Raw genomic sequence first — 26,413 nt, 5'->3', positions numbered from 1 at the left:
GGCCGAGGCCCGGCGCAGAAAGAGGGCGTGACCGACGCAGGCCACAGGCCCCGCCCCCCGCCAATGGCCTGCTGCGCCGGCGCCGGGTGCTCCAGGCCCAGCCCTCTCTCTCTCCCACACAGCGCTGAGCGCATGCGCTTAGAGAAGCGGGCTGGTGAGGGCCCCCCGCCTAGGGAAGGGGGAGACGGAAATGGAGGGGATCTCCGCGCACCCGCTCGCCCCCGGCCGGGCGCCGGCTGGAGAGCGCGTTAAGGGCAGAGCCCGGGGCGGTGGTCTCCGGGGAGGTCGAAGCTAGGGCTCCGACCCGCAGCTGGAGCAGGGTCGCGGCGGCCCGCTGACCGGCCGGTATTTGTGTGTATGTGCCCGCGCAGGGAGACATGGAGAACTGTTTGGCGGCCGCGGCGCTGAACGGGGTGGACCGACGTGCCCTGCAGCGCACGGCTAGGCTGGGTCAAGAAGTGCTGGAGCGGGCCAAGAGGAGGGCGGTGGACTGGCATTCGCGGGAGCTTCCCAAAAGCGGCGTGGGGGTCACTTCCCGGGAGCGGCCCTACCGAGAAAGACGGCCCGCAGCTGGCCCCCAGCGCCTTCTCCCGGGAGAGGTGAGGGCTCCAGTGCTGGGGGACCAGCCCATTCATTCGCTCCGCGGTGGCCTGCTGGCAAACCGGGGCACACCGAGCCCACACCCCTGATCCAGCCCTTGGCGGAAGCTGTAAAGTAACGGGACAGTGAACAGAAAAGTCCTTTGAAAATTCTTGACATTTGACAGATTCTTATTGGGTAGTTTACGGTACCGCTAGTGCTCGGCCCTGGTTGGTTACTTTTTTAAAAAAGTTCTTACATGCTACCATCTTTCTTTGTCCTGGATAAATTGCGTGTCTGTTTATTCCTTTTAGAGTGGAATTCTTCCTCAGTAAGATCCTTCTTGTTTACTTAAACTTGTAGAGGCCTTTCAAAAAGTAAAAAAGATGCTATTTCCAAAATGACCTCATTCTCCAGTAGGGACTACCAGATCTCACCTGTGATTTGCCATTTATTCAAATAGAGAGAAGAAAGACAACCAACCCTAAGTGCTTCCTTCAGAACAATGGCAGAATTCATGGACTATACTTCAAGTCAGTGCGGGGTAAGTTGGTGTAAGCCAAAGCATGCCCCCATCCACCTGCAGATGGACCACAAACCCATTTACCCTGCCCCACCTTCATGGTTAGATTGTAAACAGGGATTTAAACCACGTGATAAATCCAAGTTAGAATTTATTCAACAGATACTTATTGAACGTCTAACTCTGTAGGTATTATTGAGGATGTAGCAGTGAACAAGCCACAAAAGGTTTCTGTCCTCCCTATTGTTTTCAGATTAGTGGGGGGGGGGGGGAGGAGGTTATTTGCTGAATTCCAAAACAATCAAGTCCAGATATTAGGGATTTTTTAAACTTTGAACTGAACTGAAGTTAAACATCAGTAAGCTCGTTCTAAACTGGAACTGAGCCTTTCTGGGTTTCAAAATGTACTGAAACAATATCCCTACACTAGAACTTAACCTCTGTTTCAAGTCCCCGGTAATGCAGTTTTTAAGTATGTCTCTATGAGTCCGTATCACTTGTTGGCCACCAAGGTGGTTATGTGGAACAGATGCAGTGCCCCCCCAGTGGTGGTGTGACTTAATGGCAGGAGCAGCCTCCCAGGAACCAGACCCATGTTCTGCCACTTACTGGCTATAATGCCCTGGGCCAATTAGTCCCACTCAGCCTAGCTTCCCTGTCATAAAATGAAGATCTCTAACGTGCTTTCCAGCCTTTAGAGTCTGTTTCTTTGGTTTCTACTGAGAGATGAACACCAGAAAATTGTCATAAACTATAGCATGAGGGACTTACGTGAAATTTTGGGTACCGTTCATTGAAATGGGTGTACAAAGGTTTTAAAGCCCTTCTCAAAACCACATGCTAAGGTCATCTTTAAGTACTTTGAGGGAATGGTGAAGGCAGGCCAGCCTGCATCCAGGGAAATCCCCTGCATGGAAGGTACTCTGTTGTCTAGGAGTTATAGCAGACTCTGTGGTCTCTTTGAGCCTTAACCTGATGTGATTCTTTTGTGGTTATAAGGATGCTGGTCTACAAGGGAGAAGAAGAGAATACCTTGTTTCTGTCCTGCTTTTCAATTTCATATATTAAGATTTCAAAAAATCTCTAATCTCTCCATCTTTTGTAAAATACCTGACTCCAAGAACAGGATTCCAGTCAATGAGATATGGTCCAGAGAATATTTTTATGTTATTCTGTTAAATGGTTTTAGAAAAATCCATAACTTCAGCTCTTCTGCGAAGAGATCAACTGAAACATTTTGGTTCATGGTTCACTAAAAGGAATAACAATAGTCTTTGGTCTGAGGTTTAGCAAATTGGTGTGTTCTTCATTTTGCTATTTAGTCCATACTTCAGTTCAAGTTTCCACTCTGGAATGGAGTCTCAGAACCCTTGGGCTTTCTGGAGATAGAATTAAGAACAGTGTTCTGAGTCTGCCTTTACAATTTTGAAGCAGCCCCCAAAATACATTATTAAACCTATGTCCTAAAGTGCTTTCCCCAGCTTCCTATTCTTTTGGTCTCATGCCTTAAACACTGTCCGTACACTATGTTCAAAACAAGCAGACTTGTGATGTCCTCATCATTAGTCATAATCAGGGGCAAGTCTAAGGTTAACTTCGAGGGGGAGGAAGGAAGTAGACAAGAAAAAATGTAATTTGCTTTCTGATCCTTTGGATTATTCTCCTTAAATTAGAGACCTCTTCCTCCCCTCCGCATGGGGAGATCAGTTGCCTAGCTCTTGAGTTTTTGTTACATTTCCTGTTGTATTTCTAAATCTCAAGGAGACGCACCCCTCTTCCCTTGTCCTTGTCTGAAACTTGGACAGTAACCATGGAACAGTTCATCAGAACTTGTGATGAGAGGAGATGGAAGGGCATATGTATTTGACATTGGGACGAAGACGTTGTGAAAATTCTTTAACCTGGCAGAGAGCCTGGTCCTGCCCAGCTGTGGTTGGCCAGACTTCTTGCCCTACAAAGGCCGCAGATGGCAGCAAAGTCATGCCAAATGCGGTTCCCTCTGCAGCCACTTCACATGGGCTCAGATTTGTTGGATGACTTTAGAGGCCTATCAAGAGAGCAGGTAATTCACCTTTGCTCTGTTGCCTCCCTCCTTAACCATACTTTCCCCAAGTCATGGAGTTGTGTTTTTTTTTGAAAATTTGACCAGACTATTTGCTTGCCCAGCATCATTCCCGTTCCTTCTGTAGAGATACTATTCATCTGTGCTGGAGGAAGGAGGGGCGGTCCACGTCTCTCGGTATCACAGAGGGAAGTCGGAGCTGCACCGGTGCTGGGACAGTGGGGACGGCCAGGTATGTATCCTCAGCTGTCCGCGCTGTGCCCTCAGCTCCCCTCCCTCTCTTTTAACAGAATTCTTTTCCTAGAGCATTAGGAAATAAACTATTAGTATTAGTAACGGGCAATTACAGGCCTCTCCCTACAAACTTATCTGTCTTTTACCACCTGTTCTGGGGAAGCCCAAGATTCTACTTGTTGAACTGATGCACTAGGAAGTCATTGTTGTTTTTGAAGAGAGTAGGCGTGTTATTTTGTTTTGTTTTTCCCTTTTTATTTATTTATTTTTAAGATTTTATTTATTTATTTGACAGAGAGAGACACAGCGAGAGAGGGAACACAAGCATGGGGGAGTGGGAGAGGGAGAAGCAGGCCTCCTGCCGAGCAGGGAGCCTGATGCGGGGCTCAATCCCAGGACCCTGAGATCATGACCTGAGCCAAAGGCAGATGCTTAATGACTGAGCCACCCAGGTGCCCCTGTTTTTCCCTTTTTAAATGCCCCCTAGTTATACTCAAAGATAGCAAACTTAGGTTCAGAGTCTAATCCACAAGTTGGATTCCTGACTTCTCCGGCCTGTGGGTCTAGGGAAAGGATGGGAGAGTGGCCCCAGGGATGTGAGTGAGGGCTGGGTGCACACTGGCAGGTCCCTCCTGTTTCCCTGGCCTGGGATGTGTAGAGCAACGCCAGAGCCCAAAGCCTGGGTTCCCTTTTCTGGCCTGACCCCAAAGGGGTTACATGAGGGCAAGAGTCATTCCTGTCCCTCCCATTCGTTCCTATAAAATGTAAGTTGGTGCCCCTAAAGGGAATTCTGCTTTTGCCCGCTAGTACCTGGACTCCTGGGAGAAGCACAGAAGAGAATTCTGTTTTCTGAGAGCCTGTTGAGTGTCAGTCACTCTTGCACTTTAAATCTCCAATCTCGTATCACCATGTTGTAGACTGGGAAACTAAGGCCTAGAAAACTTAATTTGCCCTTTTCAGTAAAGCAAGAGAGAGGATTCAAATTCAGGCCTGTCTGACTCCAAAGCCCATGGAAATATAGAAAGTCATCACGGTAAACATCTGACTACAAATACCTCACAGAATTCACTAAAAGCCTTAACAACTTAGGAGACAACTTAGAAGAAACCGACAGGACAATTATTAGTTCCTAATAAACTAAGGGAAAGTTTTTCTTTACAATCCAGAAGTCAAAGTCTGGGCGCTAATCAATGTTTCTTCTTGTCTCTTCAGAGAAGAGACACCTCCCTCTGCCTGGGAGGGCTCTCTCACGTGTCAGGGTGTGCTCTAGCAGCGCCCCAGCCTGTGAGTACAGATCTCCTCGTCTGGGCTTCACCCCCAGTGCCAGTCCATGAACCAGTTGAGCCAGTTTTAGGGTCCTTTGTCCCAGATCCACGGTATTTTTAAGTTGAGATGTTTCACTCTTGAGAGAGTACAGCATTTGGATTCAGTGTAAAATTATGTTTTCTCATATCCTTCCTTCACTTGAAGTTTAAGGGATACTTTTTGTGCCTGAACTCATAGTTGTGGTTGGAAAGAATGTGAAGTATTCACATCACAGTTCCTACAGCTCAGCTGGGCTGACACTGGGTTCTGCTGGAATTCCACCATCTGTTCAAGCAGCAGGAGGGGCCTGACCCTCCTGCTTACAAAGTGAAAACCATTACTGAAATTCAGAAACATGTAAATTTGGTTAGATCGAGTTCCAGAACATTTGAAGGGATTTGTCCTCATTTTCCACAAATGTTTCTCTGTTAAAAACACAGTGATGAGGTTTTTTTTCATTTTTAGGATAAAGAAGTACTCATTAGTTCATGAACCCAGGGAATTTTGGGGAACTCAGAAGGGCTGGAATTTGGAGGAAAGGAACTCCAGCATGTTTCTGCAATAGTTGGCTTAATCTTTGTTTGTATACAGTGCACTACTAGCCAGGACCCAGAATATACTGGAGTTAATAACAACTAAGAATGTTCTGCTTCTGGTACAAATATAAGTTATGTCAAGATGCCTCCCATACTTGCTGGATTTTGGTGATGCTAATCTTCCTGATATTCGTGGTATTGGAATCACGGATGCCGATCTTATCCCCCGTGTTTCCTCTTATGCAGACAAATGAAGTATCCTTGGCTTTCTGCAATTCTGATATGGCTGTATTTTCTGAAATCTACTTTTGTGTACTTACGTAGTTGAAGACCAATAAATAGTTTTGGCATAGTCATTTACATTCATGTCAGTTAAATGATAAGAAGACCAAATTTGCAATAACTGGGCATGAAAGGATAGAACATAAAGCAGCTTTGGAAAAAGTTGGCTTTAAATCTGTGCAAGGTGGAGGGCGGGAAGGAAGTTTCATAAAAGTGTAAATATTACCATTTATTCCTCCTGGTGGAGTTTGCTGGCCAGTAATTTGTTGTTGTCCCCCTGGGTGTAGTGGCAGAGACGACACCTGCTGCCTGTGGCTTCTGAGCATGGAGGAAGCACGTGGGAGGGGCAGGGGTCCCCAGCTGTGGGGTAGCAGCTTTGGCTCTTAATTACAGGCTCTTTTCTGGTTTGCAACTTTGCTGTCTGCCATTTGAACGGAGACCCCTCCTCTGCCTGCACTTCCGCCCACTTCCCAGCCATATGTCAAGTCTGTCCTTGGAAGACAGTCTGTGCTCAGCACAGCTCTAAACAGATCTTTCCGTTAAGTCCAGCTTCCAGTGTTTTGTGTTATAGGAGAACCAATCGTCCAAGGGAGGCTTTGGCCAGCCTGCGGACTTGCTGCATGACGAAATGGAATCCATTCATAGTGTGCTCAGCTTTTGGAGAAAAGAATATTTCATCTTCCTCATCATGAATGTAGCAAACAAAGCACAGTTAAAAAGATTCTCATTATTCCTTGGTGCCTTGTCGTTACTGCTGATCTGTGCTAACAAGTGCCACTGTCTACTTGTGAGCCCCAAAACAATGATCGTTCGCCTTTCCCTCTACCAAGTTCCTCTCTTTCTACCACGATTAGGAGTGTCCCTTTTATGACCCTTCATGTTCGTATAGCATTCTAGCACTTGCCAAGTGTTTTCACATACGTGCTTATTTGTGAAGTAGGTATTACCACAGCTTTAGAAATAAGGAAACAGGCACAAGGAGGGGCTGAGACTTACCTAAATGACATTCCTATTGTCTGGCCAGGCTGAGCCTTGAAAGCAGGACCTCCGTCTCCAGCCCAGTGCTTCATCCCACTGCGCCCCTGGTACCCAATGGCGGCCTGCTGGCGTCGTGACCTACAGTCTTTCAATGGCTAATACCTGTTTTTCCTTGCAGGCTGAGAACACCTCTAAGGACCTCTACATAGAAGTATATCCAGGGACCTATTCTGTCACTGTGGGTACAAATGACTTAACCAAGACTCAGGTGGTAGCAGTCGACTCAGGACAAAGTGTGGACTTGGTCTTCCCCGTATGATGTGGACCATCATGGCTATCCCATCACCTTTTTTTTAAGTAGCAAGAAGAATAAAGTCACTGTATGATTCTTTTCATATTTACCCAGTGATCCTGCTTTCAGGGCTGACTGTAGAGGGTCAGCCTTCCTGGGAATTGGAGTTTGTCTCTTTCAGTGCCTATTTTAACTTAAACGTCTAGAAGCCCCCCCCCACCCCCACTTTCTGTTGAAAGTCCTACTGTAATGATGCTGTCTCAATAGTTTTTAACTGCTTACTTTCCAGGTGAAGGTTACTTATGATAATAAAGGGAGCGATTTTGGAAATGAAGAGTACCTTTTTATTGGCACGAAGAGGTGAAACAATGTTGCTCATGGACAGCTGTAGGTTTATGAGAAGGCGACAGGCTGTGGATGCGTTTGCCTGGAGCCCCCCCGACCCCTGGCCCCCAGCAGGGAGTCCTGGCCAGGACCACCGGGCTCCTGTGCCCCTCAGGGCAGGTGCCTTCACGCCGCTCATCTGCAGGCAAGTCTAGCGCGTGAGGATGCCGCTGCTTGTGCGCCCGGCCATCACGGGACGACTTGGCAGCCACTTGGTAGCGCCTCCTCAGGTAGTTACCACCACTGCTCTTTTAGCTTCCTATAAGAAAAAAAAAAAAATCCCGAGAGTCTGATGCTGACTGTGATTTTTTTTTTTTAATTTATTTATTTGACAGAGAGTTAGCACAAGTAGGCAGAGCGGCAGGCAGAGGGAAAGGGAGAAGCAGGCTCTCTGCTGAGCAGGGAGACTGATGCGGGGCTCGATCCCAGGACCCTGGGATCATGACCTGAGCCGAAGGCAGCCGCCCAACCGACTGAGCCACCCAGGCGCCCCCTGACTGTGATTTTAAGGATCAAAAGTCACTGATCTTAAAAAGTCGTGATGTGCCCTGAACTCCTTGAAGCTACGGGGCCAGCAGCGGTGCTGCCGTTGGCCAGTTTGGTTGCCTGGTAGTTCATCTCATTCCGAACGTGACCAGTCTTTCCTCAGGACAAACGCCAATGTTTTATATGATGAGAGCCAAGTTTTAAGTAGGGCTGCGTTAGCGTTCCTAGTGAGGAACGGACTCCCATGGACAGAGGGCCTAGTCAGGCAGACCCATGCCCATCACCATAGGGTCAAGAGTGTCACTTAAATGGGATCCTTGCCTCCATAAGAAGCCTGTGATCAGTTTTGTGGGTTCTGTAAGCCTTCTGAAATGGAATGCAAAATCGTGGGTATGTGCATTTTCCTGGGAAAAGACAGCATGGGAGTTCTCATTCTCAAAAGGGGCACGAAGAACCACGTGAGGAGTCCTTAGGAGCCCCTTCCCAGCCATCCTGCTTTACCTGGCTCCTCGGGGCTTTCAGTCTGAGGGCATTTTGGTCCCTCTGGTGGGTCGCTATTCCCGGACTCCATTCTCTGTGTTCACCGTCCTCTGGCAGGGTCTGTGGTGGCTTCATGCCACTTGCTTCCAGGACCAGCTCCTTCGTATTCCCCAGCACTACACTCTGTACCCTTTGTTGTTTGTTGCCCCTCTTTTCTCTCCAGATGGTTCCATGTCTTGTTCCTAAAGCCCAAATTCAGTGAGTTATGTTGCATGTGCCACCATGGGATTGGTCCTGATGACTGAAGTGGAACTATGTCAGGATCCCAGAATCTAACTAAGTTCCTACCACTGCTCTCAGCTTTTTAAAGAGAAATAAAGTTTGTTAGTCATTACTGGCCATTACACTTTTTGGATAGGTTTTATCTGATAACCACATTTGGAATTAGATGGGAGAAGGTATCAGACACGATTTTCAGAGCAGCCAGTAGGGGAAGCAAAGGTGGCCAACTGCCACCTGTCAAAGGAGCTTATAAATCACACTGATCACAAAGAAGAGGTAGTGAGCTGGGGTGGGGGGGGAGGTTTTAAGAGGTTGGGTGTGAGGCAAAAACAAAATAATGGGAGATGTGACTCCCTGGGGAGTAGGAAAAGAATCTGAAAAGGAAGGACTACTTTACAGGAATCCATCCTCTTGCAGGCTTTTAAAACTACAGATTAAATCCTGTTTCAGTCATAAGCTCGGGAGGAGAGCAAAGTAACTGCGGGCAGCCAGCAACCTGGCCTTCCTAGAATTGTTAGGTTGGGATCAGACGGGAACTCGGGAAGTAACAAGCATGGAGGGCAGAGGGACCCACACAAGAGGATTGTCGTGAGGCAGAGCCTAAGGCTGACCATCAGGCATCAGTACTTGACTGAAGGCCGTCAAGCACAATTAGGAGAAGCAAAGCAGCACATTTCCCTAAAAGCAACAAAATCTGGAGGGGGAGAAAAGGAAAGCTCTGGTGTTTGCCATTGTTTCCGGCGCTGGTGCACACCCGGTTTTCTGCACTTCATCCTCACTAGTCCCTTGTGGCACACAATGCCCCACCCCCACCCCCCACCCCGCGACAAGGGCCAGGGATGGCCCCTTTCTTCACACTCTGACTCAAGAATAGTCTCCATAGCTTTGCGCACAGGCTTGGGACCTGGCAGAGGGCAGGTCCAGGGATCCTCATGGTTCAGCTCTAAGAATTAACCTTTGCCTGGAGCATGACAAATGACCTTAGTAGTACCTAAGGGAAAACCAGACCAAGTAGCTGAAGGCACCATATTTATCTTCTTTATGGACAATTACTAGAATTTTTGGTGGGGGCGGGGAACAAAACTTTAGAGTGGATCTGTTTAAATGTGGTGGTGGGAAGAGAGACTGAATGTGGGTGGCTGGGCAGTGGAGGGAGACGAGCAGTGTGTGCTTAGGGAAAAGAGGTGTAGACTTAACCAGGTTTGGAACTGGTCCAGATGGAATGCTGGGGAGCCAAGCTACAGTACTGGGAATGCAGAGCTGGTGCCCGAAACCTGTGTGAGCACCATGGCCCCTCTGGTTACCCCTCTGGCGTCCCCCCCCTGAGGCCGGGCCTGGTGCTTCTCTGTTGCTCCCTACAGAGTCCTGTCTGTGGGGTAGGTACCGCTTTTCTTTCTCCAGTCTGCTGAAGCAGGAGGCAGTGGAAGCTATGGCGAATTTAGCATGAAATCTCTAGGCTTGGGCACCATTTCCTTGATAGTATCACCTGTAGGGTGGCTGTATCTGAGAGGAACAGTTGTTTCCTAGTAGCTTCTGCCAGCACCTCCCACAGCCTCTCGCTGTGAGATCCGTGACCGTCTCCCAGAAGCCCAAGAGCCTGCCCAGCTTGGTATTTTCAATACAAAGGCTCCTCTCCGAGAGGGGAGGAGGAGCTCAGCTGCACGCAGCTGACTTCTTGTTCCTCCAGTTCTTTCCCTGGGGCAGGGGGAGAATCCCACACCTGGAAAGCCAAGGAAGGTCTAGAACCCACCTATAAAGTACAAGAGCAGCCAACTTACACCATTCCCACCCGTCCACCCCCATGCCCCGCCAAAGCCCAGGGGTCCAGGAGTCACCAAAATGGTCTCTCGGTGTAGAAACAATTTTTCAACTTTCTGGAACTGAAGACCAACAAAGTTCTTACCCCTGGGGCAAGTGTGAAATCCTCGTGGCTAAGAGGTCCCTCAGCTGAGCAGCTGTCCTGGAAAGAGGCCAGTGGCTTCAAACAGGGACCCAGCGGGTCCCAATGTGGGTGGTGTCTGGAGATCTTTAAGCCCTTAGCAGTGGTACTCTTAAACCACACAGCCTCCCTGCCCCAGACTGAATGTTCATTTAGTTCACTCTATGTTCGGTTAGTGACCCCAGGGCCCCAGGAATCTAGTCTAGGGCTGGGCTTATCCCAGCCGCCTCTGCTCGCTGACTTGGGCTTCTGCTCTGTCCGGGCCCCACTGGGAATTTAGATAGGACAGGCATGAGGCATGTCAGTGATAACACGGCTTCTAAACCTATGAGGGCATCACGGGGTTCTTAGCTCGAGGTGAAAATGGGAATGGCTGTGGATCAACAGCCCTGCCTCCCCTTCTCGCAAGGAATGAGCAGCATGATGCAGTGCCCTGCTTCTTCCCACTCCGATTCACTAAGGGGACCAGGGGAGAGTAGGGCCTGATGACCAATGAATGTTTAAAGACCAGTTTCTGTGCCTCTCGGGCCATTGAAGACTCTTAATCGACACCTGAAGGCATTTTGACTATTCATCTAGAGAAAAATCAAGGGCCCCAAGAAAAAAAGGAGGGGTGGGGGGGGCAGGCAAATACAGACAAAGGCAGCGCCCTGTCAGTAGAGACTAGTGAAGAAGGAAAAGACAGTTGTTAAACAGGGATGCAAACCTTCACACGAAGATCAGCCCATCCTCTCTTATGGGGTTTTATTGCTCAAATGGAAACCTACTATTTCCCTTTTATCACAGCCTCCCCTTCAACATGGCCACACTCCTAAGTGTTACTTCCAATCGCAGCACGGGGGATGCGTGCATGAGATCCCTACAAGACACATGGGAGGGAAGAGAGCAGGGCCCCCAGCCCTGCCTTACAAGAAGGTATACCTGACTTCCCAGGTTGTGGCTCGGACCCGTTTCTCCTCCAATACCTCCACTCGGGCTGGCAGAGGCCACCCTGCCTCCTCGGAGACTTCTCAAGGAGGATGGGGTCTGTGTTGACTGTGCTGTCCACCATCAGCCTCTGGGGGAGGCCAATCTGCAGATCATTCTCCAAATCCTCTTCGGAAGAAGAGGAAGAGGAAGAAGAAGAAACCCCCAGGGGAGCTTGCACTGCTCCTTCCTCTTCTTTAGGACCCTCTAGGGGCAAACGTGGTGCTGTGGGCTTCAGTTCTACCTCTGGATGTTCTTTGGCCCTGGTTAGAGGCCACCAGGTAGGTCCAGCCAAGGGGCAAGGGCAGAGGCAGCCCTGGCCCAGCAGTTAGCAGCAGGCCTGGGGGACGCAGGGAGGAACAGGAACCGAGTGCCCGGAGAAAGCCCGTTGGTGACCCATCCAGCAGCCGCGGAGAGCAGCAAGGGGCCCAGAGGAGGGCGCCGGCGTGCTCCTTGATTGAAGGCTTGTGCAGCCTCCCCCCAGCCTTCTTCCAGACAGCGGGGGGCACCCACCTGACCCCGCCTCGAGGCACGCTAGCTGTCTTGCCATTCCAGAAGTGAACAGTAATTTCTCCTTCTTTTGACGCTATGTAACAGAAAGAGCAACATTTTGTTACAATTACCTCTTCTAGATCATGGGACAAGGGTTCTCCTAGCCCCCAAAGCAAACCTCAGAGCAGCCCCCTGCTCCGCCGGCCTCCTCCAGGGCACCTCTCCGTGGAGAGCCTGCCAGGAACATTCCCTCACTGGCTCCCTATTTACTGCCACCTCCTGGGGCACTGGCATGCACCTCCCGGGCTCGATTTTCATGGGAAAGAAGAGAAGCCTCCTCCTGTCATTCTTGAAATTGCAATGATGCTGACTGCTGGCCCTGCAGAAGGGGACTCGCCCAGTCCGTGGATAACTTGATGGGGGACCAGTCATGAATACTGGTGTGGTCCCAGTTTAACCTCATCACCCCATAGGTTAGCTAACCCACATAGACATAATAGTTTTAGGCTATTTTTGCTCTGATGAAAGGTATTATATAATCCGAAAGATATGATTCATCTGTCTGTTGCCACATCCAGGATTAAGCTGCAAGTGAGGGGGTAAGGATTTTTTTTTGACACCTCTAAGACCCTCAGCTTGCCTCTAAGACACTTTTTGCTCTCTCCTACCAGCCTGGCTCCACCTGGGGACCGCTAGGTCGGAGCTGTTTCCCTTACCTCTCTGGGGGTCTCTTGCCTCCGAGGCCAAGAGAACGGTGCCAGGGCCATACCGCTGTCGGTCTGGCTCCCAGGGGGCAAGCACCGTGTCCCCAGGTCGCAGCGAGCATTCCATGGATGGCAAGAACTGAATGACATCATCTTCTAAGACCACGTTCTGCCGCTGGGCTGGCAGCTTCGGGTCTGTGACAAGGGGAACCTCAAATTCCACAAGCAGGGCCCCCCGTCTCTCCAGCTGTGGATAAGAAAACACAATAAAATCTGGCGTGCGGAAGTATGACAGGGAGCACCATGGTTCCCCGCAATGCCCTAGAACCAGGCCCAGGGCCTTCCTTACAAACAATGAGGGCCATCAAGAGAAGGGACAGGGACAGATGCTGTTAGAGCTGATTGTGGCAGAGACAGGCAAGCTGTAGCATGGATGCTCTTCCCTCTACCTCTTTTTGCCCTCGGCAACTCTTGTGTATCACTTCCTGCCATTCCTTTCCTGTTCTCTTCCTCTTCCTGTTTTTCTGTGCTCCTCTATGTATTTGGCCTGCAATTCCCAGGGATAACCTGGGTCCTTTGGATCTTTCTCCAGTATACTCCCCCCCCCCCACCCAGCACTTCTGAAAAGTGTTGTCCCTGCATCCAAGACCAACCGGGGATAGATAGTGTATTCATCCACAGGCCCACACAGGCAAGGAGGAGCTGTGGCCTAACGTGAGGGCAGCCCTCAGCACCTGCCATTACAGCAATGAGCAGAGGTTCGGCGAAGCAAATGGACATCGTAAAAGAGAGGGCAGGAGAAGTCTTGAAGCTAATTGAAAGTACAAGCTGTTTTGAGAACTCAGTATGATTTGGAAGAGAAATGAAGTCTGGTTGCAAATTACCTTAATCACTAGACAGCCTATTATTTGAGCAAAACTCTGCTAATATTTCATTTGGATTCACATATTATTAGTTACTTGAAAACGACAAAATGACTTTTGAATGGAAATTCTATAATTCATTTTTTTGGAATTCACACTAGTCTTCCCTCCATGAATCCACAGTCACGAAGTCTGACTCTGAGAAGAAGAGAAAAACCCCAAAGAAGGAAGCAGCCACGGAAGTAAAGCACAGGCCTGGCTCCCAACGTGTGCGGGACCAGCTTGTGTGTGTACGGGCAGAGACGTGCATGTGGGCATGTTTTGTTCCTCTTTCCCTTAGGCTGGTGCCCATCATTCAACACACTGAATTTTCCTGAACAGAGCACTTTTCACTCTCAATTTTCTTCACTGTCACAGGTTCAGTTGTATCCCCCCCAAAATGCATCTGTTAGAATCCTAACCCTTAGTACCTCAGGTTGTGACCTTATTTGGAAATAGGATTATTGCAGATATAAGTAGTTAAGACAAGGTCATGCTAGGCTGAGTAGGGTGGGGGCCTAATCCAAAGACTGATGTTCCTATAAAAAGGGGAAATGTAGACACAGACATGCACAGAGGGAAGATACTGTGTGAAGGTGGGGCAAAGATTGGGGTGATGTTTCTCTAAGTCAAGGAACACCAAGGATGGTCAGCAAGCGAACGGAAGTTAGGAAAGCCATGCAGAACAGATTCTCCCTCACGGCCCTCAGAAGAACCAACATGCCAACACCCGGACTTCAGTCCCCAGAACTGAGAGACAATACATTTCTGTTCTTTAAGTCACTCCGTTTGTGCTACCCTGCTACCCAGCCCTAGCAAACTAATACACTCACCGCCATTACATTTCCCTTCTAGAACCTGGTCCTGAACGATGTGCGCTTATCCAAGAAACTGTCCTGCTGGGCACACACAGCTGAGGCATAGCAGTATGGACAGGCCACCCCGAGGAGTGTGCTGGGAGATGTGAGGAACTTGCCTCTGGAGCAGCCTTTATCTGAGACCGGTAATAAAAGCCATCTGGTCCCCTTCTTGCCAGGACCCATGTGTCAGCAGCATCTCCAACTCTTCCCAACCAGCCAGGCCCCTGCCATGCTGAGTCAGCAATGTGGAGACACGGGTGGTAAGATGCATATCTGCGAAAAAGCAAATGGAATTAGAGAGTGGAGAAGACCAAGCCCTAAAAACATCAAGAAACGCATTTCACAGATCTGAGCAGGACCGCAGTGTGCATATGACATAGAGGGCTGTGTGGGACAGAAATCCATGCAGCAAGTGGCTGGCCATCTGTGACTTCCAGTAAGACAAGGTAAACTGCTGGAAGGGGCAGAAGGAGAGGACAGTGAAGGGAACTCTCATTTGGGGATTGAGAATTGCTTCAGGTCATCAAAATGTGATTAGCCTGGATATAGTCAAGTGAATTAATGCTGGTCCTGAGACTGAACAGCAGACCAGGAAAGAGCACTGGGGTGGTAAATCCAGAGGCAGCGTGTGGGAATCCAGGATGAGGCATGCACATTTGGATGGTAGTACCAAAGGAGTAACATGGGAAAGGTGCTTGGTGCTAAGGGGTCAGAAGGGAGGAGGACGTGTTTGAGCAGGGGAAGCACAGAGGAGGTGGCTAAGGGGCTGAGAGACAGGAAAAAGGAGAAGCTACTCCTGGAGAGGTTTGTGGACAGGACCAAAGTGGGGGTGCAGTGGTGGGGAGGGATTATTGAGTCAGGGTTTGGGTTTTCTGAAGAAGCTGTTTACTTTGTGGGCAAGCCTAGAGGCAGGGACGCTGAACTCTGGCTTTAAACAAGATGGTCCACGGGGCACCTGGGTGGCTCAGTCATTAAGTGTCTGCCTTCAGCTCAGGTCATGATCCCACGGTCCTGGGATCGAACCCCACTTCGGGCTCCCTGCTCAGCGGGAAGCCTGCTCCTCCCTCTCCCACTCCTCCTGCTTGTGTTCCCTCTCTCACTGTGTCTCTCTCTGACAAATAAATAAATAATCTTAAAAAAAAAAAAGATGGTCCACATAGATGAATCTAGAAAGCAGGTTCTTAAGGGTTCAAGCTGGTATGTCCCTAACCTGGGCAGATGGAATTGAGTGGCATGGACATAAGCGAGTCCCTGGAACTGACACCACGTGTGTATGCTTGAGGGCTGAGCTTCCTTTCCCTTCTGCAATCACACTTTAGACAGCCCACCAAGGATTCAATTTGGGAAAGGCCAGGATCACTGAGGGATACTGAGGAAACCTGAGGAGGTACCCAGAGACCTCGCCTTAGCTGTTGGTTGCAGAAACCCTAATTTCTCACGTGGTGCGAGGGCTAGTCTCGTAGTTGGTGGTAAACTGAGCTGGAAGCTCTTTAACTGGTGATGCCTGACTGCCTTCTCTTCACATGCCAACTCTGACATCAGCCACCTTTCTACAAGGCGCTACAAGGAGCACAGTTTAGACAGGAGGGATAGAATACCACGAGCAAATCATAGCCCACGCCGTGAAGAACCCTTCCAGCCTCCGCAGGAAGCAAGTTGTCTCCCTCATGGTTCACTGTCGAGAGCCAAGAACGGAGAGGAACAAGAGGGGTGCTCCTCACTTCTGCCAGAAGAGCTGAGACTAGTACCTGGAGAGCGGGTTGTGCCGGGTGAGCCAGGGTGCTTGGATGGCAAAGGGGCAGGTGAAGGAGAGTCCCCAGGGAGGAGCAGCGCCAGTCCTGGAAGGGGACTTCAGGGTCGTGGCCACACTGCAGTATTTGGGCAAAGGCGTCCCAGGCCCTGCAGAGGATTCCATGGCCTTGGGAGGAGAAACGAGGTGAGAACAAGCACCAACCGTTACCCGCGTTGCAGCCCCCAGCCCAGCAGAGGGCACCTGGCTGGTGCAGGGCTCAGTTGTGCGGTTAGCAGACCCCACCTGCTCCCACCGCGGCTCAGGCTGTTCTCTGAATCACCTGCCTCGGGAACCTCAGCTCAGGAGGTAGAGGAGGGGTTGGAAAAGCAAGTGTTGTGACTTTAGAGAAACGCAGCTTTAAATCCTTCACAGCCTGCTGGCTGCGTGCTCAGGTCCCCACGCCCTTCAGTCGTGCTGCCGGAGATAACATACTGACAGCACCTGGCTGATCAGGGGCTCCACATACGTTAGTGTTTCCCTGCTCCCCGGTTGTAGGGACTCCCGGGGGTAAAACAGTACTTCCCTTCACAAATACGGCTGGCCTAACCCTGATAACAAACTGACCCCTAATCTAGGCCACAGACTCCCTTCCTAGTCCAGTCACCTCCAGGACTAACTCCAGCCCCAGCTGAGATCCCAGGGTCGTGTCCTCCACACACCTGTTCAGACGTGCCACCCAGCGCCCAAGATCACACTCCGCTGCCCCAGCCCACCAGGGCTCCTGCCCAAGGCCACAGGTCTGACCCCAAGGGGACCTACCCACAGCCCCCAACTCCTCCGCCTCAGCCTTCTGGCGGCTGGGGCTCAGGGCCTGAGCCCAGCTGACTCCTGCTTGCCGCGCAGGTTGCAACGGCTGCGAGCCCGCAGGAGCGCTGTGGACTGAGTGTACTGAGCATGTGCAGAGAGGGGGCGGGCGCCTTGGGAGGCGTGGGCCGGGCAAGCGCGCGGAGGGTTTCTCCGGGGAAACCGGGAGAGGGGCCTTTGGAGAGAAAGGTCACCGCAGCCTCAATTCCCCGAGGCTCGGGCTTCGCCACTGCTGGAAGAGGCAGTCATGGTGGGAAGCCCTCATGAATCCCAGCGGAGTCCTGTGAGGGAGGGCGCCGCCTCTACAGCGACTAAGGGCTATTGATCTGCCTCCATCCCCTGCAGCCCAGAGGCTGGGTCAGGTGAGCCCCTGGCTGGCTGACGGACTCTAAGATAGAATTTGTCGGTAGTTTAAAGCAAAATAACCAGAAGTGTGGGCATGTTTGTCTGTAACAGACAGGACCCTGCTGAGGAGCAGAAATGTGGCGACCACTTGGGGGTGATGGTGACCAAGGGGACAGAAGTCTGGATTCTGCTCTCATTTGAACGTCCCTGGGACAGGCTGGTATTTGGAGGCATCTGACAGCCATTGTGTGCCTGCGTGCCTGGCACCGCGTTCAGGGGAGAATACCAAAAAAGTATGCAGGGACATTTGTGGGTGTCTCTCCCACATCCGTTCCCCGCTTCCAACACTCCCTGTTTCCGTTGGCAGGTGCACGTGGTTGAAGAGGCTGACTGTACCTCCAGCTCCACAGGTAGAGCGTGTGTCCGTCAGCACAGTCCCCCCCCCCCCCCCCCCCCCGGCCCCGCTCTGGGGATTGGTTAGGCATGGGCATGTTCCCCGGGCTCTCCGGTCAGACTGAATCTCAGGACTTGTGGTGAGAATCCTGGGTTATAGACTTCTCTTTCCTCCTCTACATAAATAAGAAAGTACACGGTTCTAGGAGCCTCTGACTGCCTTTTGGGGACACTGAAGCTATTCCCAGAGAAAGGGATGATAGACCGAAACAAAACAGGTTCTCGGTGACGTTGCTGAGCCCTTCCTGAAGGCAGGCCTGGAGCTAGATGCTTCAGTTATGTGAACCTTTACTGATTATACAAATTTGGATTGGATTTTTCTCTTACTTGCAACCAAAAGCATCTTAAGTGATGACTGCCCTCCCAGAGCATAACTTTGTAGTTATGTCAGGAGAATGTCACTAAGGATCACACATGAAAAGGCTGAGTTATTTGGTGCAGAAAGTTAGAGTCCAAGAAAGACCAATGGAGTCTCTGGCAGCGGGAGGAGGATTTTTGAATAAGACAGGTGGGATTTCGGGGCGCCTGGGTGGCTCAGTCATTAAGCGTCTGCCTTCGGCCAGGGTCCTGGGATGGAGCCCCACATTGGGCTCTCTGCTCGGCGGGAAGCCTGCTTTTCCCTCTCCCACTCCCCCTGCTTGTGTTCCCTCTCTTGCTGTGTCTCTCTCTGATAAAAAAAAAAAAAAAAAGACAGGTGGGATTTCAGTGATGGAGGGAAAAAGGAGAACATTCCAGTTTAGAAGATAAATGCTAAGAGAGAAGGATGCAATTGCAAGATTGCTTTTCTCTTTTGGAGGAAATGGGGTGTCATGAGAAAATCAAGGTGTGACTGTTTGGAAAGGGGCCAGATCGATGGGAGCTTTGAAAACTAAGCAGATAAATGTAAACAACATGGTAGTCAAAAGGAAGACATCATGGGGTTTGAGTAATGAAATGCTCATGAAATGCTTGAAGAAAAAACTCAGAATGAGAATGTAGCTAGTTAAGACTAGAGCCCAGGAGGCCAGGAGGAGACTCTTAACAGTGACCCAGATAAAACGGGACAGGATTGGAATAGGAAAATAGTAACACCAAATATTTACCCACAACATCTGCCTGATTTGAAGCTCTCTGCTGGGTGCAAGGAATATAGGAGGAATAAGATTGGTCCCTATCTACTGAAGAGATAAGTGGGTGATACAGTATGTAAAGATAGTAGCATAGGATCTGTGAGGAAATATGTGTACAAAATAAAGGAAAAAGTAATGGCGGGAATGGGAAGACTTCACAGAGATGACGGTGGAGATGAATGTGCCAGTGTATGGCACGTCCTGACTGGGCTTGGCGACAGATGGGACCTGGGAGTTAAGGGAGAAGGAAGAGCTGAAACTAGTCATGGGAATGGAAATAGGGACATTTTGAAGGCAGACTCCAAGATATGGGGCAGTGACTGTCTTTCCCGGTGGGGAAGGACAGGTGTGGCCCCTGTCCATTTTCTGGCCAGGAGAACCTGTAGAATGGTGATGCTATGGACGATACAATATTATTATTAATAATAATAATAATAGTTAGGAATACTTATGTGTCAGGCATTGTTAATTCTCCTAATAAACATATGGGGGAATAGTTGCTGTTGGTATTATTCTCATTCTGTGGATGACGAACTTAGACACGAAGAGGAGGGAGCCGAGTCATAGTTTAAACTGAGGCAGTTGGATTCCAGAGACTGCACAGCCTTCTTAACCCCTAGACTAAGCTGCCTGAGGAAGTCTGCTGCATGCAGGAAAAAGATGACTCCAAAATAATTTCAGATGACAACAAGATTTTGTTAGATACCTTTGCTTCAACCCTGGGACACTTTCCCATCATGACGTGGGTAAGGTATAGATGTAGAGATTTCCTGTCAACACCAAATTATAATAATAACAACTACCAGACTTTGACAAACAGGGGAGTTTCATTGTGATCGCTTAGCATGAAGTGTTTGCAAAGAGCTTAACAAGCATTGATTACTCATTGGTCAGACTTTACAATACTTTCGGAGGAGTGTTTCTCACAGCTGAGACTCTGGCCAAGGGTGGGAGAAGGGCAAGGTGAGGGGTATAGAGAATCCTGGGGATGCCTGTTCCTCTAAAGTTCTTGAAAGAAATCACCAAAGCTTACAGTATGTAAAGATAGTAGCATAGGATCTGTGAGGAAATATCAGTCCCCGTAGGATCATGTTTAGTACATCTGAAACCCTGGTGGGAAATAGCCAGCACAGGTGGACATTTGAGCTGTTATCACCCTATGCAGAAATTATGTTTAGGAAAAACTATTGAATGCTGCTGTAAGAGACTCCGTTTTGTGAAATTGTTTGTTTCTTTCAGAAACACTGACTCAAATGATTCTAAAAATGGGGTCAGCGTGGCGGCTGGTGGCTGCCATTATGGAGGAAACTTTCCCAGGGTTATTCTTGGCCTCCGCCTTATCAGGGTACAGAAGAGACTGCAGATAATTAATATACTTGATGGCAGCTCTGAGGGTTTCCACTTTGCTGAGTCGTTTCTCCAAGTACTCCTCTGGCAGATGATGTCGGAGCTGGGCATAGCCTTCATTGACACACTTCACCCGCTGCCTTTCCCGCTCATTCCTTTTGCGGATAAAGGCTGGCCCATAGGAGTATTCACACCTTCTGTAATTTGGATAAGGCATTGGGAAGGAGAAGGGGCAGGGTTCACCATAATTTTCCATGATCAGGGAATCGCTGGGAAAGGGCAGCAATGGCAGGTCTTCAGAGTAAGGGGACGACACCGGGGCATCAGGGTACAGGTGGAAAGTGACCATGGGGTCCAGATAGAAGGACCTGGTCAGTGGCAAGTGGGCAGAATCAGAGAAGGCAGGCAGCTTCTCTGGCAAATTAGAGTAGCTTCGATTATCCATCATTTCCTCTTTAGCCTGGAAACATAACCAAGTTTATCAATTTAGCCAGATCAAAAGAGAGCACATACCATTCACTTTCTCAGAGATCAATGTTTTAAAGCTTTCTCTGCTTTGATGGGTAGTTTCTGAGCTCATTCTGAAAATGATATGGGGTTACAATACTCTGTGGGGAGTAAGAGAGAGGATCTTTTTGGTGGTACAGAGGAAGAGCATTAAATAACATTAATTCACTTTGTGAGAGAGTTATCCCCTTTCAACACTTTGAATCCTGGTGATTACAAAGATACAGCTTTAGTCATGGAAGAATGTGTCTTCCACACTCCTAGAATGCTCTGATCCTCCTCAGATGGAAGTCTCCAACAAACGATACTGTCTAGCTAGAATTTAATAATGGTTTGCTGTTGATTTCTATTAACTGTGAATTATACTGATTTCACACTTAGGGCAGTGGTACAAAATTTCTTTTAAAAATACATCTACTTGAGGGGCGCCTGGGTGGCTCAGTCATTAAGCGTCTGCCTTCAGCTCAGGTCATGATCCCCGGGTCCTGGGATCGAGCCCCGCATTGGGCTCCCTGCTCAGCTGGAAGCCTGCTTCTCCCTCTCCCACTCCCCCTGCTTGTGTTCCCTCTCTCGCTATCTCTCTCTGTCAAATAAATAAATAAAATCTAAAAATAAAAATAAAAATACATCTACTTGAGTAAAACATGTCCCTTAAAGAAAAATAGTAAGTGAATAATAGTACAAGTGGAACACAGATAATGAAGACCATGAAGGTGCATGCAAATAATTAAAGTCTGGGAAACACTGAAATACCACAATATTCAAATACATGTTGGAGACCTTATAAAGGAGTTAATGATCATGCAACCTCACGGGCATAGCCTTCTTAAATAATACCTGATATGCCAGGGGCAAAACCAAAAATAAAAATAAGAAAGGAATCTTTTGCTCTTAAAAATTCACTTTAAGATCCTTTAAATAAGAAACTCCCCAAATAAATTTAAAACATAGTCAATTTATATATTTTTACTTACTCAGAACTTTAAATATATTGAATGAAGTGCATCTGTATTTAGGTTTTTTTTTTTTCATGGAACATAAGGATAAAGCATGACACCCCAAGAGGTCTCACACCCAGACAGTCCTTTTTTCTGAATAGGACTTCATGAACCTCATTGATTAAACCACAATTACTTTTTGCCTTTGACTATAATAATAAAACTACAACAGATCTTACAGGGATATTGCAGTTTAACCAGTTAACTAGGAGGCAGAGTAGTGCTGTAGGAAAAGAGCATTTTTCTTTCAGTTGTAACACCCTTGAGTTTCGATCTTGGCTTTGCCCCTTCCTAGCTGTGTGTCCTTAGGCAAGTTACTTAGCCTTTCTGAGCTTCATCTTTTTCCTATGATCAACTGAGGTATTAACTATTCTGCAGGGTCGTTGTGAGGATCAAATGAAAAAAAAAATACCTAATGTACAGGCGTGAGTTCTTTTCCTCTTTCCTTTCTTTACAGATGAATACTTGTGCAGTGTCCCTTTCTAAGCTGCACCTTCCAGAAAAACCTGGCTTATATTTTCCCTCACATTGGAAAATCAAACATCAATGTATCCGAAACCTATTTGTTGAGAGTGGACCATACCTAAAATGGAAAAGCAACATGAAATCTGCCCGTGGGCCTCCAGAAAAGAGGAAATATGACTTTCTGTTCATTCTTCAGGGTGTGATTTTTCAACATTTTTAAGACTGAGGGCTTGACCTCTATGCTTGGCATGTGCAGAGAAAAAGAGGCCACCCTCCTCCCCACAACCCTGTTTATGAGCAAGATCAGGTAACATTGTCCCTCGCTTCTCTACCTGAGCATAGCAACAACCTGCAGCCGCACCGGGTAATGGGTGGAGCAACCTCTAAGCACCAGGATTCAAGTGCGTAAAGGGTATTACTTTAAAGGAAAGTGTGGAAAAGCCTATCCTATCTAATATGGCTGCTGAAAGACAAAAATGACTATGGAATCAGAAATGGCAGTATGCAAAGGGGGGTAGGGGATGAGGGGTGGGGATGGTGGGAGGTGGAGAGTGCTGTAAGAAGTCACGGTGAACACCCTGGAAGGGAGTAAATAAATACCAGGGAAAGCTCTTCCTAATAGGGGGTTGGGGGAGGAGGATGAGATAAATGTGAAAGGTGCAATCAAAAATCAAAACAGGGGCGCCTGGGTGGCTCAGTCAGTTAAGCATTGGCCTTCCGCTCAGGTTATGGTCCCAGGGTCCCGGGATCGAGCCCGTGGTGGGCTCCCTGTTCAGCAGGGAGCCTCCTTCTCCCTCTCCCACTCCCCCTGCTTGTGTTCCCTCTCGCTGTGTCTCTCTCTGTCAAATAAATAAATAAAATCTTATAAAAACAAAAAACAAAGATCAAAACAAAGGAAAAAGAAAGAAAGATTCCAAATTACTGACCAAATGGCCTAAAACAATTAACTTAAAACAAAAATCTCTGAAAGATTAAAAACTAGCCAAGATTCTGTCAAAAATAAAAAGTTGCTGAGAGAAGAGTTAGGAAATTCCCAAGGCAGGAATTCCAGAGGGTAAGAGATCAAGAATATGTATGGCAGAAGCTACAAAATGATGGCACAATGGGCATGGAGTCTGTATTTCTACATTACTGAGAACAGCAGAGCCTTATTTCTGCCTATGGCTAACCAGCCAGACCTGGCACAACAGAGTAGCAAAAGGCAAAGCAGGGGCGCCTGGGTGGCTCAGTCGTTAAGCATCTGCCTTCGGCTCAGGTCATGATCCCAGGGTCCTGGGATGGAGCCCCACATCGGGCTCCCTGCTCGGCGGAGAGCCTGCTTCTCCCTCTCCCACTCCCCCTGCTTGTGTTCCCTCTCACTCGCTGTCTCTCTCTCTCTGTCAAATAAATAAATAAAATCTTTAAAAAAAAAAAAAAGGCAAAGCAGATGCCAGCGAAGCCAGTCACACACAAGAATTCTTCAGGTAGGGTTCTATCCTGACAGATCATTTTAATGTCTTAAACTTTGACCCAGATGAAATCTGAGTCATTCATATATGCCACTCAACAGTTTCTGGGCTTTAAGTAGACTGCGCATATTTCTTGGGGAAAAAAGCTTAGTGTCTCTGTAGACACACTGATGAGAAGCTTTTTTTTATTGAGCATTTCCCAAAAGTTCACCAATCAGTGTGGTAGCATTTAAATATGATCATCTTTTATTCAAAGAAGAAAATTTAATCACAGCACAACAGAGTGATAGAATGAAAAATGCAGTAAAGAAGAGGATCAAGATAGGAAGCCTAGTGGAGGATGGAAGTGTTTGTAGAAATTGAATACAAGTTTTTAAAAGAAACCAACACAGACTATCGGTGCGGGGGCTTTACAGCTCCAGATACATGCACAGCTAACAAATGCACCTATCTTGAAAAAATCTCAGATTTCTGTCTTCTGGGAAATAAATGATGAGGTCTTAATGATAAAATGCTAAGATTCCGGTACCACTGCTGAGCATAAGAACTTCAACTTTTCAAAGATATTAAAAATACCTAGCATGTAAAAAACACAAAGCTACAACTGCACATATAATTACTTTATGGAATGTTAGGGATGGCAGGAATCTTAGAAATCTTCTTTCCAATCCCTCATACGTTGTGAGTTGGCTAAGCTTGCAGAGCTGGTAACAGAGCAGGGGTCAGAACCTAGGACTCCTGGTTTCCAAACCAAATGCCTCCCACTCTTCCAGATGATTTAATCACCAGCAAAATCTGGACGTTTAACATGTGGGCGTGGTTGATAGTTAACGACAATGGAATAATCAGCTGATAAAATTCATCATTTATCAACTGTGCCCAGGAATTTTCTTAAAGGCCATGTTCCTATTCTCCCCCAGTGGGCTACTCTGAAGAAGAGTCTCTTACCTGTTTTGTCGCTAAGATGCTGTATTTTGGGCTGTGTCAGACTTAACGTGATTTATAGGTGATCATTTAGTAACTATATGCAAAGCAGCTTACAGTTAAACAGAACTGCTTAGTTCTGGTTTAGCTATTTTATGTACATATGACAACACATAACAATACTAAGTAGAAAGGTTTGCTTACAAAACTAGACTCTTGTAACAAATTCTTTTGTAAAAAGAATGCCTCCCCATTCATCTGGTTTATATGATTTTCTATCAAAATTATTTATGGAAAATATCTGTAATAGTCTCATAATGTTGATCAATATTCTTTTAAATAGAGATTAAGGCCATAACCAGGAAGGTCAATATGAACCTAAATTTTATTACAATACCTTTTAAATTTATTTTCCTCTATTTAGACTTGACTTTTTAGAGTAATTTTAGATGCACAGCAAAATGAAGCAGAAAGTACAAAGAGATCCCATACACCCCTTTCCCTACACATGCATGTCCTCCCCCACTACCAACATCTCCCCCCAGTAATATATTTTTACAATTGATGAACCAATATTGACACATCATCACTCAAAGTCCATAGTTTACCTTAGGGTTCACTCTTGGTGTTATACATTCTGTGGGCTTTAACAAATGTATAACGAGAAGAACCATGAGAGACAACGGACTCTGAAAAACAAACTGAGGGTTATAGAGGGGAGGGGGTTGGGAGGATGGGTTAGCCTGGTGATGGGTATTGAGGAGGGCACGTTCTGCATGGAGCACTGGGTGTTATGCACAAACAATGAATCATGGAACACTATATCTAAAACTAATGATGTAATGTATGGGGATTAACATAACAATAAAAAAAAACAAATGTATAACGACATGTATCCAGCATCATAGTATCATACAGAACAGTTTTACTACTCTAAAAAGCCTCTGTGCTCCACCTTTTCATCCCTCCCTGCCCCCAATACATGACAACCACTGGTTTGTTTGTTTTTTTTACCGCCTCCATAGTTTTGCCTTTCCCAGAATGTCATACAGTTGGAATCACACAGTATGTGGCCTTTTCAGATCGGCTTCTTGCACTCAGTAATATGCATTTAAAGTTCCTCCACATATTTTTATGGCTTGATAACTCATTTATTTTTAGTGATGAATAATATTCCATTGTCTGGATGTATCACAGTTTATTTACCCATTCACCTCCTGAAAGACATCTTGGTTGCTTCCAAGTTTTGGCAATTATGGATAAAGCTGCTATAACCATCCATGTGTGGACATAAGATTTCAACTTATTTGGGTAAATACCGAGGAGTGTGACTACTGGATCATATAAATTCATGTTAGTTTTGTTGAGAAACTGCCAGATTTTTTTCCAAAGTGGCTGTACCATTTTGCATTCCCACCAGCAATGAATGAGAGTTCCTGTCGCTCCACATCCACACCAGCATTTGGTGTTATCAGTGCTCTGGATTTTGGCTCTTCTAATAGGTGTGTGGTAGTATCTCATTGTTGTTTTAATTTGTATGTCCCTAAGGACATGTGGTGGAACATCTTTTCATATGCTTATTTTCCATCTGTATATCTTCTTTGGTGAGGTGTCTGTTCAGGTGTTTGGCCCATTTATAATCAGGTTGTCTTATTGTTGAGTTTTAAGAGTTCTTGGTATATTTTGGATAATAGAACTTTATCAGGTATGTCTTTTGCAAATATTTTCTCCCAGTCTGTGGCTTGTCTTCTCATTTTTTTGACATTGTCTTTCACAGAGCACAAGTTTTTAATTGTAATGAACTCCAACTTACCATTATTCCTTTCTTTCATGACTCGTGTTGTCTTTTATCTAAAAAGTTATCACCAAACCGAAGATCATCTAGATATCTAGATTTTCTCCTATGTTATCTCTAGAATTTTTAATTTTATGTTT

General features: G+C 47.4%; 3 protein-coding genes across 4 annotated transcripts; 1 reads left to right on the top strand and 2 right to left on the bottom strand.

The window, feature by feature from the left end:
- The first annotated feature begins 51 nt into the window (after nt 1-51).
- Nucleotides 52-8,535, top strand: AKIP1 (A-kinase interacting protein 1). 2 transcript variants are annotated; one of them, XM_036121415.2, is made up of 6 exons: nt 52-154; nt 372-599; nt 1,043-1,123; nt 3,292-3,396; nt 6,678-7,405; nt 7,511-8,535. In XM_036121415.2, the coding sequence occupies exons 2-5, from the start codon at nt 378-380 to the stop codon at nt 6,816-6,818; spliced, it is 549 nt and encodes a 182-aa protein (XP_035977308.1). In that variant the 5' UTR covers nt 52-154; nt 372-377; the 3' UTR covers nt 6,819-7,405; nt 7,511-8,535. The 2 variants fall into 2 exon arrangements, with proteins under 2 accessions (XP_035977308.1, XP_077914547.1); XM_078058421.1 differs by lacking the exons at nt 52-154; nt 7,511-8,535 and having other exon boundaries at nt 161-599; nt 3,252-3,396; nt 6,678-6,894.
- C11H11orf16 (chromosome 11 C11orf16 homolog) lies at nt 8,097-16,938 on the bottom strand. Its single transcript, XM_036121420.2, is given in 8 exon segments — nt 8,097-8,383; nt 11,284-11,688; nt 11,691-11,741; nt 11,744-11,914; nt 12,537-12,771; nt 14,403-14,559; nt 16,035-16,204; nt 16,838-16,938. Coding segments are annotated over 7 exon segments (1,473 nt in total). The 5' UTR covers nt 16,202-16,204; nt 16,838-16,938.
- Nucleotides 16,939-20,038: 3,100 nt separating this feature from the next.
- ASCL3 (achaete-scute family bHLH transcription factor 3) lies at nt 20,039-20,625 on the bottom strand. Its single transcript, XM_078059169.1, has one exon. It carries the CDS (start codon nt 20,582-20,584, stop codon nt 20,039-20,041), a length of 546 nt encoding a protein of 181 aa, XP_077915295.1. The 5' UTR covers nt 20,585-20,625.
- Nucleotides 20,626-26,413: the final 5,788 nt, after the last annotated feature.

Source organism: Halichoerus grypus, chromosome 11 (assembly GCF_964656455.1).
Source record: "Halichoerus grypus chromosome 11, mHalGry1.hap1.1, whole genome shotgun sequence".
Lineage (NCBI taxonomy): Eukaryota > Metazoa > Chordata > Mammalia > Carnivora > Phocidae > Halichoerus > Halichoerus grypus.
Note: the sequence above shows the minus strand (reverse complement) of the source record. Positions and strands in the feature narration are given on the sequence as shown.

Bases quoted from the DNA above. Each gene is read 5' to 3' on its own strand.
- ASCL3 (XM_078059169.1), bottom strand. From the start codon at position 20,584: ATGATGGATAATCGAAGCTACTCTAATTTGCCAGAGAAGCTGCCTGCC.
- AKIP1 (XM_036121415.2), top strand. From the start codon at position 378: ATGGAGAACTGTTTGGCGGCCGCGGCGCTGAACGGGGTGGACCGACGT. The intron at 600-1,042 runs GTGAGGGCTCCA...TTATTCAAATAG, and splicing joins AGCGCCTTCTCCCGGGAGAG to AGAGAAGAAAGACAACCAAC. The intron at 1,124-3,291 runs GTAAGTTGGTGT...TTCCTTCTGTAG, and splicing joins ATACTTCAAGTCAGTGCGGG to AGATACTATTCATCTGTGCT.